General features: G+C 43.5%; 1 protein-coding gene across 1 annotated transcript; it reads right to left on the bottom strand.

The window, feature by feature from the left end:
* Window positions 1-4,484: 4,484 nt before the first annotated feature.
* Window positions 4,485-7,947, bottom strand: LOC120645128 (laccase-15-like). The gene is made up of 6 exons (XM_039921889.1): window positions 7,782-7,947; window positions 7,495-7,646; window positions 7,031-7,278; window positions 6,743-6,862; window positions 5,233-6,273; window positions 4,485-4,801 (listed from the first exon to the last, which is right to left on the bottom strand). Exons 1-6 carry the CDS (start codon window positions 7,890-7,892, stop codon window positions 4,605-4,607), a joined length of 1,869 nt encoding a protein of 622 aa, XP_039777823.1. The 5' UTR covers window positions 7,893-7,947; the 3' UTR covers window positions 4,485-4,604.
* Between the last annotated feature and the right edge of the window lie 8,939 nt (window positions 7,948-16,886).

Genomic DNA, 16,886 nt, shown 5'->3' with positions numbered 1-16,886 from the left:
CATATAGAGATATTATAAGTGAATAATCAGCAACAGTATCACGAAAAAGAGAAAATAAAACAATTAAAAGACTATCAGAGTTTTACAGCTTATCCTGGAAACGAAGGCTTCAAACTTCACCGGCAATCGACTGGGGGTTGCGTACGCCTAGAACTCAGCAACATCTTCAACAAACTTCATACATCTTTCCTTCTGAGCAGCAGTAAACAAGGGTGAGTACACTTATGGTTGGTACTCAGCAAGGCCACAAGAAATAACCAAAATGTGATTTAAATCCATCTTTAAGTTTATTAATCATGTGAGGGTCCAAGCCACTCTTGACCGTGAGCAAGGCTGATATATCAGTTTTACACTCTGCAGAGATTGTACACTTTCACCACAATTCGCGTAAAAGTTCCGAAGAACTTTGAACCCAACCACGCATATGTGCTGATCAGGCACAATACCACACTTCCGAGGTGTGATTGCATAGGGACGCTACGAGACCTTTACAAAGAATCACTATATGTACGCACTGGTCCCTTGCTTTCTGCGGTACCTCAGAAGACGAAGCTTCCTTCACCCGCTCCTCAAATATCGATAACCCAAAATCCACCAATCAAACGCCCCAGACACGACATATAGATCATCTAATTACTTAGCCAAGACCAGAGCCATGTAGTAATGTTGTTGTACGGTTTTCATGGGTGGTTCTCCATGTTCCAATTAAATCATATCATCTTGTAAATATAGCATAGATAGAAGTATGGTTAGGGTCACTTACCTTTCTCCAACGAAAAGCTACTCTTTCTGCTCTTCAGCTTTTGCTCACTTGGAACTCTTGATCTTCAATCTTCAAACAACGATCTTTCTTCTCGAAGCAATCAACGAGCAACCATACAAAGCAAACAAAAAGATACATCTAAGAACAATACACCAAAACAAAAGAAAGGCTTTAAAAGAGCGTACTAAAGGATAGGGGTCGCTGCTACGGTTACGAGAGCGCAAGAAACGCGAAAAACGGAACTAAAACGGCGATTCTATAGACTAAAAGGTGCTTCAGCGATCTAGTCGCGATTAACTATAGAGTTGAAGACTAGCGGGAACGATTTTCAAGACACAGCAAACTGTGCTCATAGAGGATAACAAGGTCATAAAGCTATCGCACACATTGCAAGGATCACGTGAGCGCGAGAATTGATGAAAACGGAGCTAAAACAAAAAAGTTATGGCTAAAACAAGGTTCCAAGGACTTGTTTGCGATAGATCTAAACTTCCAGGGGCTGGCTCTAAAGAAACAAGGGACTAAAACGAGATTAAACCTAAACTACGGGGGCTAGCAAGCAAAAACTAAAGCTTTGGATGGCGGGCTCGATTTTAGAAAACCTCAGGTTGTTTTCTGTAAAGATTTGGACTAAGATAGAAATAGTTTTGAACTGCGATGGACGGCGGGTTGATTTCCTCAAAACCTAGGGTCACTTTTGCAAAAGTGTCATGGTTGACCGGTATTTGGGTTGGTTGACTTGGATTAGATTGATTCTGGGCCGACGGATTGCATTCGGACGGCCAGAACAGGTTGGGGCAGAAAGAGCGGCGGCACACAGCGCCGGTGAGCGGCGGCACGCGGCTGCGGGTCACCGGAGTTGCCGATTCGGCGCTCCGGGGCTCGGCTACGGGAACGGGTTGGCCGGGAAGCAAGAGCACGGCGTGGCGAACGCGATGACAGGGCTCGCGCGTGCTGCAGAGGCGGCGGACGACAAGTGCGGCGGCGCAGCTGCGAGGCGGAGCTATGGGGTGCTAAACCCGGTGAAGAAGATCGATAGGGAGGGGGAAAACGGTCGGCGAGCTTCCTTACCACAAGGCGAAACTCCTGAGCAGCTCAAAGTCCATGCGGAAGCGGTGGAGCGGCGGCGCGGCGGTGAGCTCCGAGAGCTCGAGCAAGGCGGCGGCTAGGGCTAGGGTTTCGTGAAGCGAGGGCGACTGCTGCGGTTTGGGGCTCAAGGAGGTCTAGGGGACGCTATTTATAGGGGCTGAGGAGGACGTCTTGGCGTGCGGGCCAAGAGAGGCCGCGGCGGCGCAGCACGTGGCCGGGTCGGACTCCACCGAGAGTCCGGCTCCGTCACGAGGTCGGGGCGACCCTGACAAGCAGGCCCCGTCTGTCAGTGGGCTGCGGGAGGGGGAGGCCGGGACGGGCTGGGCCGGAGGGAGAAGGTGGGCCGGCGGGAGAGGGGGGTCTTGGGCCGCGGGAGGAAAAAGGAGAAAGGAGAAGGAAAACAAAGGAGATGGGCTGGGCTGAAAGCAAGGAAAAAGAGAAAGAGAGAGAGGAAAAGGGAAAAAAAAAGGCTTTGAACATTTGAAATAGAATCAAACCAATTCAATTCAAATTCAAATTCAGAGAATTCAAATTCAAATTGAACAACAAGCAATAAAACAATGCAGTTCAACATGAATGCAACACAAACAAAACAACCTCAATTATTTTAGAAGACAACCAATTATTTTGTTTTTTTACTAAATTCCCTGTAAAGAAAAATAAATGTTGAGAAAATTTTAAAACTATGAGAAAATTGTTTATTTATTTTTAATTCTAATCACATTCTGAAATACAAAAAATTCAGGGTGTGACAGGGGGCGGCACGGGCGTGGGGGTTCCCTTCGTGAAGGGTAAGTGAGGTAGGAGTAGTTTGGTCCAAATAAAATTGTTACTAAATAGTTGACACCGGGAACCCTAACGGGAGCAGACTAACAGATGTAACGGCAGGGCTATAAAAGGGACTAAAAATAAAAAAAGATAGTCATAGAAGGGAGTGTCGTTTGTTTCAGGGCCATTGGAGGAATTTTCTCTAAATTTTGGCCTGCACGGCTCTCTGGGTTTGGCAATTCGGCCCATCAAGCTTATTATAATCAGCTGAGTGACATGACCCACTTTGTTTGCCCTCCCGTTCGGGGATTATCTGAATTAGTGCTGATATATAGTTTGTGTTTAGTAGAGCTTCATAGTGGTGACAATGTTAAAAACGCAAAGTGGTGACAATGTTAAACTTCCACTTGGAACAGAGAAAAGTGTACTACTGTTCCTATGGGAATGATATTGAATGTGCAACTAGCTGCCACAGATATGAAATGGTTGGCACCAGTTTCTAATCGAGCCGAACTTTTTTTAAATTTTTTGAATGGTCCTGATGTATAATGGCAGCGGATTGGTGTGCGCTGTGTATACCTTGCATATATTGGTGGCCAGGAACACGACGGATGGTTTCTTTAATCTTTCTTCACAAGTGCATCCACAGTTGACAATGGCAACCTCGGAGATTTCTTTAATTGCTCTAGTACAAAATTACGGCATGAACGTCTATGCTGCCAACAATCCTATGAAGTTGTAATAAATGGCACGTGCCTTGGCAACTAACGGGCAGAAAAACCATAAAGATACATTGTAAAAAAAAAAAGTAAGCCTATGGATTTGCATGAACAAAAATATAAGAAACACTTGGCATGCACCTTGTCCTAAGCTAAGTCAATGCAGACGTACACATGCCACATGCAACGGCACCTTCTTCGAGGTCAGTGCAGACAAATCCCAATGTTAAGATAATTAAGATACCTACCAAGATTCAAGATCCTGATCAATGTACTACTACACAGAGGCATGTCGATCGCAGAGCAAATCAAGCCAAGCAAGCTGCCAATAATGAAGAAGCGCCGCAGCTAGCATCTCTGATGCAGCCGCAACAATTGCCGCCGCTGTCATCTTCTTCCTCACTGAAATGGTTGTACCCATGGCAAATTGCAGGCGTCGTCGAGAGCGAGAATGTATCACGCGTGAATGTATCTCCACAAGCCAGATGAATGCTGCCAATAATGAGGAGGCCCTGTTTAGTTCCCAAAAATTTTCCTACAGTGTCCATCACATCGAATCTTCGAACATATGTATAGAGCATTAAATGTAGTTAAAAAATAATTTATTACACAGTTTAACTGTAAATGACGAGACGAATCTTTTAAGTTTAATTTGTTCATGATTGGATATTAATTGTCAAATAACAATGAAAGTGCTACAGTTTCAAAACCCAAAAATTTTCACGAACTAAACAAGCCCTAAGAAAAGTGAATCCTCACACGTGAATGTATTCTAAAAGTTATGTTTGGACCACTGGCACTAGTTATTAGTGCTTATTGCTAATATAATGAATGAATGCACTTCGAGATGAAATGTACACAACTTAATTTTCACGTATCAACAATGCTTGACCCTCGGGCCGGGATTTCGCTTGGCTGTCTGGAGAGGCAGTAACTACGGAGGGTGCTTACGAGAAATTTTATTCCTCCTGCCTACGTACGCTTACTCATCAATGCACCTAGCGTTGATTCCATTTCCTTGACATGGCTTTTTCACCTTTACCTGTCCACCTTTCCTTGAAATACTCTATAAATACATGCTAGCAACAACTTGCAAGTACTCTCATGGGAGATCTAGTATTCCGTTGATGCCATGTGATCAGATCTGACTAGGTGAGACCAATTATTACATTAAAGATTTGATAACAATAGATGTATATGGATTACATTTTAATACATCAGCCTTATTTCAAGTAAGCTGTTCCCTGTCATAATCATTAATTATATTACGCCGGAGATACAACCTTATTGTCCATCAGGTACAATTCATTCGACTTGAGGCTGTGGACATGACCGCACTTTGGATGGTTAAGAGGCGGTGGAGGGAGAACAGAGTCTACTGTCGGGCCATCCTCTACAATGAACACTGCAGCCATACCCATCATCATATGAAATTCAAAGTGGCAATGCATGAACCACACCCCTGTACATAAAACAAGATGAACAATCATATCCCAAGGTGTTACATCAATAAATTTAAAGAAAACCATTAAAATTACTATAGGTACGTATGTCTAAACGAAGCCACCGAAATTATGCAAGGACTAAAAATATCTATATATATCGGCTTTTATATTGTTATGGAAAGAGGATTGGGAGCATTGGACAATTTAGGTTTAACATTCAATTAGCACAAGTATATATTGGTACTTTGTAAACAGGTAAAGTGAACCAAGATTCCTCATCCTGTAGTTTTCATTCTCAATGGTGGATTGGTGCCTAACTCTAAGAGTTTCAAATTTTGCATGCACTTTTGACACTACTGAAAAATATCATAGTCCACCTGTTCTTTTCTATCTTTTATCTAGAAAAAAAAATGAAATCTTAGCTGAAGTGTACCTAGCCTGCACGTACCTGGATTGTCCGCGACAAATCGGATGGCCACCCACCCAATCCTAGGGACGAGCACGGTGTTTTTCAATGGTGGATCCACCAAGTTGTACCTCGCCACATCCCTCGACGCATTGTAGTTCCCTCGCCCTTGCGCGAGCACGAACATGTCATGCCCATGTAGATGCATTGGGTTGGAGTCGGTCTGCAACAGCGACGTGCTTTGGAACACAATGTCCACCACGGTGCCATACCGGAACCGCCGTATCGCCGCCGCCCTTATCGTCCGCTGCAGCAGCGCCGTCGCAGCGGCATCCGGGGTCAAGGCCGGGTTGGTGAAATCATATAGTTCCGGTGGATTGTCCGGCAGCGTGTAGAACTTGATGCCATCATCACTGCTGCTTGTCGTGCTGTTGCAATGGTAGTATTCGGCTTCAAGCAGTGGCACGGCCAAATGTGTGGGAAGCTGGAAAGAGACATTGTTCATGGTCGCCGCTCCCATGGAATTCCATATCCAGCGCTCCTTGCAGGACCGGCCATGGGGGCAGAAGGAGCCCAAGCCAAGCGTGATGAACATGTGCTCATCGGCTTGCGCCGGCACCTTTGTCCGCCGATGAGGTCGATGCAGGCTGGTCAGGTTGCCGTGGAAGTAGAAGGAGGTTATAGTGTCGTGCTGGTCAGGCATCTCAGGCACCATGGGGGCATCGTTGGATGGATCACCTTCTTCTTCGCCATGGTTGTTGTCATACTTGTACCGCACGATCCCTCTGGTGACGAACACCGGGATCTGCGGGTCAGGCAATGGCGCTTGGTTTGGCAGAGCGACCATGTAGTATCTACCATGGGGCGCATCAGCTACCATGAGCGCGTCCACCGTCTCGCCTGGCGCGACGGCGATGACATCCGTGGTGTAGGGGTTGACGTAGTGGGCGTCGGCGGCAACTACAGTGAACTTGTGCCCGGCGACCTTGAGGTAGTATTCGGAGAAAAGAACAGCGTTGATTATTCTTAGAAGGTATGTCTTTCCAGGCTCCACGTCGAGCACATAGCCATCTTCCACTACCCCTACAAAGTTGAAGTAACACTAGTTAATAAGGGTACCAAAAGGAATTATATATCACCCAAACTTCCCAAAGAAAAAATCTGTACATAGAGAGATTATTATTATATACTCCCTCTGCTCAAAATTATAATTCGTTTGACTTTTTTTTTACTCCAAGTTTGACCTCTCGTCTTATTCAAAAGTTTGCGCAAAAATATCACTTCTTTTGTTGTGGCTTGCTTTATTAATACAAGTCTTTAAGAACGACTTAAATTTAACTGTTCGCATGAATTTTTTAAATAAGACGAATGGTCAAACTTAGGGTCAAAAGAAAATCGAATGAATTATAATTTGAAACAGAGAGAGTAGAAGTGGTTGAGGTTCATCATACAGAGTTACCTATGGAAAGTGAACTCTGTTTTTAGATTTAGTCATATAGCTTCCATGGACTATTGCGTTATTAGATCAATGGGATAATGCAACGTTAATTACCCGAACAATTGTAGAGATCTCCTAACTTGCCGTTTATTGTGGCTGCAACAGGAAGATCATCAACAAGTTCTTTCTCAAAGTGCTTCTCCAACAGTGCAAGATCCATGTTCCACCAATCCCCTGCCATTACCAAAACCACAACAACCACAGTTCAGGCCCAACCTTCCGCCAAATTACTCGCTAGTTGTTCAAACATGAAAAATTGAAAATAGCTCAATTCATAACATATCTTATTTCTTTCCACATTCCGATATCGATTATCAATATAATGCCAAAGAATCCACAAACCTATGATGACGGGAATCTCCTTATCGGGCTTTGGAAATGGATACGAACTAGCTCCATGTCTTGGCCGAATGATGAAGGCACCATGCACAGTTGCTCGGAAGCCGGGAACATGAGCATGCCACCACAAGGTGCCTTCTTGCCCAGTGATGTTGAGCCGGTAGGTGAAGTTGTGGTTTGGTTGGATAGGGTATTGGGTAATCATCGGCACCCCATCCGCCCAACAGTTCAGCCACTGCTTCACTCCATGCCTTCATGAGATGTCACCAAATAAGTAATTCCCAACACATGTATGTATGAAATCAAATTTACTATTTCCAAGATCTGGAAAATAAGTTTTTTTTTCAATCATGATCATTGGTTCTTGCATGAATCAACAATAGGTAAACACATAACAAACCAATTGGATCCAAAAAAATTCCCTTAAAATCATAATGTAATTGATTAGGTACGTAATCGATTATTACCAATGGATCGTTATGTTGTAGGGTGACTTGTTGACGACATGAACGACCACTGAATCCCCTTCAGTAACATCTATCACCGGCCCCGGGAGCTGCCCGTTCACAACAGTGACCGGTGTCTCCTTGCACAGGTGTGTCATCTTCATCTGGCTTACCTGCGTGCATATACATGTTCCAACAAAATCAAGCACGGTTATTGGCCCTTGATCAGATTCACTATGGATGATGATTATATACGAATTGTAAAAAAGGTCAAATAAATTAAAGCAATAGAAGGGTGTCATTCTTACAACAAAGGTATGCTCTATGACCGATGCAGCCACCGCCGGTAGTGCGGTGGCGGAGAAGAAGAAGAAGAAGACGGCCATGGTAATGGCCGTGAGAACTCTCCGAGTCTTCATTGTTTGCACCTTTGTCTGAACTACGACTTCAGTGGCATGTATATGGTTTGGGATGCCGGTCATATATGCAAGTGTTTGTTTCTTGCGTTGTCAAGGTCCGTGATATGAATGTTGCAAAGCTGCGTTGACAAACGTGCGTGATCTGATCTCAGACTGACAATTCCATTATCTTTCTTCTTGCATTGAGTATGAACGTGCATTGTCACATGTGTCTGAATGTGCCATGGATGTAACCATCCAAGGGAATCCGCTCAAGTGGAAGTAACCGTTGACTTTGAGGGCGGGGGAGAAAAATTCAGAATCGGTATCATCTTTTAGAGCTATAGAGACAGTAAAATCTCCTCAATCGACTTGACTGCAGTGTTTACTAGTACGCAGGACATAAACACTTCCTAGACATTTTGCAGTGCACGGAAATACAAAAATATACTGCAAACATGAACACAGGACAATATCAGATAGGCGCACATTCTTCAGATAACGAAAACTTAATTCATTATTAATTGGAACTGCACTGAGCTGTTAAAGATCACTATTGGAACTTAAAGAAAACTTAAACTTTGCCAAAAGCAATAATGAGAAACAATACAAGTTTAAGATTTTGATTCATAATGGACCATTGCAGAGCATATGCTCTTAATCATCTAACCATAAGCAGCAAATATCTCCATCGTACTGACGTTCAAATTATGGCACAACCAAGAAATTTATTTGTTTTTTCGAGGCCTAAACGTAAACGCAGAACAAGAAAATAATAATGATCTGAGTCATGACTACCGGAATCGAGTAGTTTGCCGTGTGCCTGGGCACACGGCAAAGCCCATATTGCACACGGCAAAAGCTTTGCCGTGTGCAACACACGGCAACGCGCACACGGCATACATGTGTCGGTAAAGTGCTCATGGCACACGGTGAAGCTTCCGGCAAAATAAATGAATAGTAAATAAAAAATTGGACCCGGCCACACCCCCGCCGCCACTCGCACCCCCGCCGCTGCTGCCCTGCCGGCCGCCGCATGCTGCTGCCACCAACAGACCGCCACCACCGCTACCACTAGAAGCCGCCGCCGCAGGAGCCATATCCCCCTCCACTGTCGACGTCGAGCACCGGAGGAAGAGTTCGTCGCCGTTGCCGTCCCCTAGTGCGCCCTCCCGGCAGAGAAGAAGGGAAGGGCCGGCACGTGGTGGCTCCAGCGGCGGGATCCTCCGGGGAAGGAGGGTCCGGGCCCACAGATCCGACAGCAGGAGAGGAGAGGAAAGGGGACGCGCGGCGGAGGAGGAGCAGGGGCCGCAGATCCGGTGGCTGGAGAGGAGAGGGAGAGGGCCGCGCGCCAGAGGAGGAGCAGGGGCCGCCGCACCGTGAGAGGGCCGCGCCGGGAGGGGGCTGCCGGACCTTGCGCCGTCCGCCGCTGCTACCGGAGCTCGTGTCATTTGCCGTCGCTGCCGGAGCTCGCGCCGCGCAGTCCGCCACCGCTGCCGAAGCTCGCGCCGCGCCTGGAGCTCGCTGCTGGCAGGGGGCGCTCCCAGTACGCCGTCGCCGCTCCTCGCCCCGCCGCTGCTCCTCACTACCGGTGAGGGGCGAGCAGAGGGGGGAGGGGAGGGGAGGGGAGGCAGAGGAGGGGCCGCCCGGCCTAGCAGGAGAGGGGAGGGGAGGGGAGGAGAAGAGAGTAGGGGAGGGGAGGCGACCAGGCAGGAGTGGAGGGCAGGAGGGGTAGCGGTGGATCTGAGGGAGGAGAGGTAGGGAGGTGGTGCCGGTTAAGTGTGTGGGTATGAAATAACTGAGATTTAAATTTTTTATACATTTATATAATAGTTTGCACACAAAACACAATTGAAACACATATAAAAAATATTTGGACTCAATATGATAAATTAAGTGCATACACATTAAATATATCAAACATAGTGGCCTAAAATACAGAAATATAATTTTGCATGGTGAAAACAACATATATTTGTATTTATAATTAATTTATTATGAATAAACAACATGTAAAACACTCACAAAGAAAAAAGAAAAGCTATTTAATTAGCTGTTTAGTACCGGGCTGAATCTTAGCCCGGTACTAAACAACTACATGAAAATTTCCCGCCAGATAGGGCAGGTTAGTACCGAGTGTATGGCCATTTAGTACCAGGCCGTGGCTACGCCCGGTACTAACCTCCTCGCCGAGCACGCGCGCGCGGGCCCTCATCTCGCCTATGCCACGCCACCGCGCCGGCCTCGTCCACGAGCGCCGCCGTCCTCGCGTCATCCGGCCCCGACCGCCGCCGTCCTCGAGCACCGCCGCCGCGTCCCTGCAGCTGTGAGCCGTGGCGTCCCCTCGCCCCCGATTCCCCCCCACCCCCCCTCTTCACACATTGCACCCGACGCCGGTAGGCAGAGGCAGGCGGCCGACCCCGGGTTTTAGGTTTTTTTATTATTTTTGTTTGTGATTGAACCTTGTTAATTTAATGAATTATAGGTTCAAATTCGAATTTAGTTTAGGGTTTAGGGTTGAAATTTAGTTTATTTGACTAGTAGGTTCAAATTCAAATTTAGTTTAAAGCAGTATTCTATTTTGTAAAAATTTGAAGAAAAGTTGTAGAAATTTTAGAAAAATTGTAGAAATTATAGATATTTTTTAAAATTATAGTAAATTTGTTGAAAATTTGTAAGAAATTGGTAGATATATACGTAGAAATAATGAAAATAGTAGGAAAATGTTAGGAATTGATACACACTAGTGAAAATTATAGAAATTTGTAGAAAATTATAGATATTTGTTCAAAATGTAGTAAATTTGTTGAATTTTGTAGAAAATGTATGGAAAATTATGGAAAATGTATGTAAAATTATGAAAAATATATGGAAAATTATGGAAAATGTAGAGAAATTATGAGAAATTAAGGAAAATGTATGGAAAATTATTGCTTAGTTATATTGTACAGAAGTATGTCTTTATATCTTGTAGTAATTGTGGAAAATGTTATGAAATGTATATGATGTAAATTTTGTCTTGTACAGCTTTATCTATTGAACTTCTAATTTTCTTTGTAAATTTTAGTTTGCTATACTATAAACAAGTGTAATTAGTAGAAAATCTTAGAAAATTCAGGGCACATTTTATAAAATTCCAGGGCACGTATATAAGATGTATATGATGTAAATTTTAGAAATTTTGTCCATGTATGCGTTGTGCGGCTTTATTGAAGGTGCACTTGTAATTTTTTTTATACATTATTAATTAGTACAAAATTGCATATCAAACATATGTGATTCACATAGGAAACAAATTGGAACCCTTTCACCGTGATGACGACGAGGCCTTTCTTGAGGACATAATTGGTACGGGCACGCACCACAACGAAGAGGATACTGCTGAGGACGATGGCAGCCAATACCTTAACGATACTGGAGATGGCGATGATAACCAGACAGAACAAACGACTGTGCAAAATGATAGCGCAGAGGTATATACAATTCGTGCTTATATATATAAACATACGCATTAATTCTGTATGTAAGTACAATGCGTACTAAATACATATTTTTAGGCATCCGGATCGACTAGGAAACCAAAACGGAAACGAGGGTCGAAGAAAATCATGGAGGGGCACACTATTATCACTTCATTGCATCCTGACGGTGAACCAAAGTCTCCGAAGGGTGTGAAGACGACGGTGGTGAATCAATGTGGATGTTATGTCAGGGACCACATTCCCATTAGCTTCAAGCTATGGAAGAAAAGTAAAGCCACAGATATCGATGTTGACGTCGTTCCCAAGACCGAGAAAGAAATGTTATGGGAAGATGTCAAATGGCACTTCACCTTTCTGGAGGACAAAGAACAGCTGTTTAAGGATTGGGTCATGAAGAAGATGGCTATTGTTTTTCAGAAGTTCAAGAAAAATTTGAACAAAGATTATGTTAAAAAGGGACTCACGCCGGACTTCGAGAAAATCTTCAAGAATCAACATCCTTATTGGGAGGCATTCGTGCAGTACAAGTCGTCCGAGGATAGCGAGAAGAAGACAGCCCAAGCCAAGGAGAATGCGAGAAAAAAGAAGCACTTCCATTATCTTGGGCAAGGAGGATATGCGTCGGTGATTCCGAAATTGCAGAAGATGGAAGATGATCTCGTTGCCAGAGGAATCGTACCGGCGACTTTCAACTGGCCGTTGCGAGCAAAACATTACTTCTACGCTCATGGAGGCTCATTGAATATGGAAGATGGGTCGTTCGTCACTAGCGATGCCATAAGGGAAGCGGCCGACAGGCTCGATGTGGCACTAAAGGCCGTGTCCGAAGGTAGCTTCAAGTCAGACAGAGAGAAAGACGAGCTGACATACGCTCTTGGCACACCGGAACACACAGGACGTGTGCGAGGCATGGGCGTAGTTCCATGGAAGCATGGCTTCAGTGGCGACATAGAGACGTATCGAAGCCGACAGAGAAGAAAGGCTGAAGTAGCAGAGAAGGTGCGTGCCCTAGAAGAACGGGTTGCTTCGATCGAAGGTGCACTTACAGCTAGCCAACAGCAGCCACCAGAAGCCAGATCAATGGCTCAGCTGGAGACTAGCCCCGTCGGCTCGCAGCGTCATAGCAGCGTCGCTTCAACGGAACACCCAGCCGCAGATCGAGAGGAAACGGTTGCGGAACATTACCCCATGGACGACATCGCCGTGAGGACCGCCTGTGAGCTTCTATTTCTGCTAAGGAAAAAATTGAAAGTAGTCGCTCACGGGGTTGCTGAAGTCCCTGTTCAAGGCGGGACAATCCATGGCATGACGATTCCAGAAGGATATGCTAGAGTCATGGTTGACCGTGTCGAGAAAGGATGGGAAGACCTCAACCTCGAGATCCCTTGAGGCGATGGAGAAGAGGAACTAGGACAGGCCCTCCACACTTGGATCTGTTGGGAAAAAACAGTACATAAAAATTGCAGCAAGGGATCCTAGCCCGTCTTCGAGGTCACCGCCAGCTGCTCAAGGGTCTCCGAGGCCTAGTGTGGATCCACCATCAACGCCCGCAGCCCAGGACCCCAGCGTTAGTCCATCGCCGTCACCGGCCGCTTCCGGGGAGCCTAGTGTTAGTCCGCCTCCGCCATCTCCTCGCCCCGCAAAGAAGAAGAAATCTACTAGTTGCCGCTCTCTCTCCTGTCTGGGAAAAACCTAAAACTCTAACACATAATATATTGGTTAATTATCAAACTTTGTTTCTGTTCATATGTAGCTAGGCACTCTTACTATACACATATTTTCATGACTATCGATTGGCAATTTGGCATCCAGCAGATATCATGTCGATCCCATGTTATGAATCGTTCTTGTTTATTTGAAGTCTATGGCCAAACAGAAAAATATATACCATGTTGAGTTAAGCAAAACACAATGTTGGCCAAATGGAATTAAAAGACAGCAGCATTGGAGGTTAGTGGACAGACACACAATGCATGAGCTGTGATTTGTGTAGAGATGCACATGATTTCTTTGTCAACGCGCGCAACAACTTACCTACCATGATGCTAATTAATATATATAATATTCAATTATCACGCCGCGCCACAAAAATTAACATTAAATGGAATAGTATACGGTTTGTTAGATGTTGCTGACGAATTTCAGGGGACAAATTTAAAAAATAAACTGAATATGGCAGAATTTGTTTGTGGTAATCTAACACAACACCACAAAAAAATTCCAGGGCCGGTCCTGAAAAGGCATTGAAGAGGGGGCTCATCACCTTCAGAGCCAGTCATAAAGTGCGACTTGTTCCTGTTAAAAACCATGCATACACAAACCGTTTCCGGCATTTTTTTTCTCGTAAGAATAGTCTACATTGCAACACTATGATTTTTTTTTCAAAAATACATTTTGAATTTGTTCAATACATAATTTGCCCACATCTGTTTATTGAAGTTGAATTGTTCAGTGCAGTTTAGGCGAGGAATAGATCTATATGTATCCCCAGCTCTAGTAAAGTTAATAAATTTATTTCCAATCATTTTTGGCAAGGTGAAATATAGAATATACAGCATTGCGATATTTGTCGGTGAATAATCAGTGGTGAAGGTACCACAATAGTATAGATTCTATTTTGATGGACTTCAGAAAGATTAGAAATGTTTTATATATGCCTTCAATAAATGTTGGTTGAAAACTAACTTAACTAAAAATAAAAAATAGTGTGTGAATTACTTATCAATTTTTAAAAAACATCTGCGACGAAAAATTGCAAATATATATACTAGATCGAAGAACCATCTAGTGTCTACACACACACATGTCTCACATAAAAATGTGGTATCCTTTTTCCTTATGTTGCCAACGTAGTACAGAGTTCAAATCTTTCCCAATCTCTCCTTTCATCACTTGGCAGCCACCAAATCTCTTCATGGACGCTAATAGCTCTCTCCAAAGTGCATTTAATGGTGGCTTGCACGTTCTCCTCCCTTACTCCAACTTGTTCTCATCTGCACCTCAAAACTCCTACATTCAATGTCCGTATATCCAGGAGATGTGGCAGCAGCCACATGATCAAGAACAGACACATGATCAAGAAGAAAGATGAGCTCAAAGCCTAGTAGAGCTCACCATGGCGCGCACGGTCCACCTGCTGGTCACCCACATCTAGTGATCTTGGCCAGCTGGATAGATCTAAAGAAGCATATATAGTGAAGATTGGCTAGCCTATCCTGCATCCTCATCTTGATCTGCACTACTTAATATTACATGTCCGAGACTAGAACTGAGGATGAGTTTTGTCTGTGTTGCACCTTTTTGATTTTGCAAATAAAACTTGTTCTCTGGTGGTCCTTGCAGATGGGTGTTGAAAGTGTCTAAATTCTACATTACATTTAATGTTTGAACAGAAAAAGATGGAGTACAAATACCAAACCTTACAAAAAAAGAATTTTGTGGTAAAGTGGTACTGCAATAATTGGTTATCAAACAAACATTAGGGGTTCTAAGTTTCCCATGGAGATTGAACAGAACAATGATGATGTGCGCTGTTTAATCGGTAGGTGCAAATTAAATCTGTCAGATAATTTAGATTATCGTAATTCTGTATGAGAACAACTATAAAATTATTTGCACATGGCAAACAGTTTGTTATAGTGAAATGGAGAGATAGCTAACAGGTTTTTTAATACTAGCTTGGTAGGTGAAGACTTTTGACTTCGGAATGCTTCTGCGAGTCAACGGGCGAGGGTTTGTATTATGTCTAGGTGCAAGAATGAAATAAAATAAGCAGTTTTGCTATTTTTCATTGCTCCATTTCAACTCTATTCTGAATCACCATCATTTATGCATTTATTAGAAAAGAGAATTTTTTGTACCTATATTAAAAGCTAATATGTGTTTTATAACCTTTACACTTGCAGTTATATCTACTTTCAGCATCCGAGCATCATTTGTAATCTCGTTCCATCATGGCCAATGATCTTAAGTTTCTTTAGGTACACCAGGTGTACGTACAAATCGGTCTTCATGTCCAATACTAAGAACATATGGACATTCGTTGTTGGGTAGGTACAGTATAATACATGTAACAATTAATTGCCTTGGAAACCCTAAAAATAAAAACTAAGATATTTTGCAGTAGGTGTGGTGAGTTAGCTTACTCGTATTTATATGACCCATATGGTGAGTGACATGCATGATGCAGTACAATAGAAATAGCCTTAGTGGGAAATGAGGATCTTGATTTGCATGGGACAGTTAACTCTTTTTGACAACCATATATATGTATAAATGGAATTTATCGTCACGAATCAAGATCTCAATTCGCTCTCATATTGGAGTTTATTTAATTATGATTCGATCAGTTACTCTATGCGTCTTGACATTCCAGATCTCTCTCTCTCTCTCTCTCTAATATATACTTAGCTTTTCCAAGACCAACTAATGCACATCTCAATAAAAGAAAGAAAAAAAGCACAACTAGCTAGGGATCTCCATCACTGTATGCTAAACAAACATGCATGTTATTGGTCCACCATAAAGTTCGTTGAGGGGAGAGTAATCTGGTCGACGCACTTTGTTTCACATGCACTTAGGTTGGACCGGGATACGTGCTTCAGTTGACTTAAGAAAACAAAACAGATGGACAAAATAAGCTTTCTGCTCGTGGCAAATAAAACTCATCTGTGCTCACGGTCTCTCCCTAAGTGCGTCAGGTAGTGTGGTGTGTGCCTGCTCTGACACCCTGTGATTCTCACAGAACCAAAAACTGTATAAAACTATATAATGCATGTGCGACTGAAGGACGAGGGAAACAGAAAACGAACTCTTGTTTAATAACAAGCTGTAAGTACAAACCTTTGTTTCTTTATATACATGTGATAATTATTCTTTCTACATGTTGTATGCTGTTGGCAAGTTGCATTGTTCTATATCTAACTCCAACTTGTTTGTGGGGTCAATGCTTCCTACACATTCTTACATGAGGCAGCACGTGCAAACCGTAGTTCCAGTTTGTAACCAGTAAATGCTTGTAGTATGAAAAGCATCCTGCAAATACTATGCTAACTAATAAGCCCCTTAAAAATCCTCAAGTGGAAGACTACAAATTTTACGAGCGACCAATAGTACCTCTAATTAAGAATATGATCGAGCCATTAAGGGCATCGTCATCAGGATGGTCTACTGTGTTACACATTGATTAGCACTTCCTATGAAGCTATACATAATATAAACAAAATTAAACATGAAAATACTCTTCAGTTAAATCCATCAACGTAGCACTAACCATATCTTTCATTGATCTATCGATTGTCAAATCCATAAGTTTGACAAGAGGGAATAATTCTTAAACGACGACCTATATTCGTCATTCATGCTATGCCACAGATCTACTTGATTATCACTAATAACTATAGACACATATCTTTCTTTACTGAAACCTGGTCGCGCTCGCGGCCAGGGAAAGGGGCCACGTCGGCTCTGAAAACATCGGCCGTCGGATCGCGATCCGACGGTCAGAAATAGATAGGGACGTAAATTTTGCAAA

This window comes from Panicum virgatum, chromosome 8K (genome assembly GCF_016808335.1).
Source record: "Panicum virgatum strain AP13 chromosome 8K, P.virgatum_v5, whole genome shotgun sequence".
NCBI lineage: Eukaryota > Viridiplantae > Streptophyta > Magnoliopsida > Poales > Poaceae > Panicum > Panicum virgatum.
The sequence above is the reverse complement of the archived record's forward strand: the minus strand, read 5'-3'. Positions and strand labels throughout refer to the sequence as shown.

Coding starts and splice junctions, on each gene's coding strand:
- LOC120645128 (XM_039921889.1), bottom strand. CDS start 7,892: ATGAAGACTCGGAGAGTTCTCACGGCCATTACCATGGCCGTCTTCTTC. Junction 6,863..7,030: donor GGAGATTCCCGTCATCATAG/GTTTGTGGATTC, acceptor TGGTAATGGCAG/GGGATTGGTGGAACATGGAT. Junction 6,274..6,742: donor AGATCTCTACAATTGTTCGG/GTAATTAACGTT, acceptor TCAACTTTGTAG/GGGTAGTGGAAGATGGCTAT.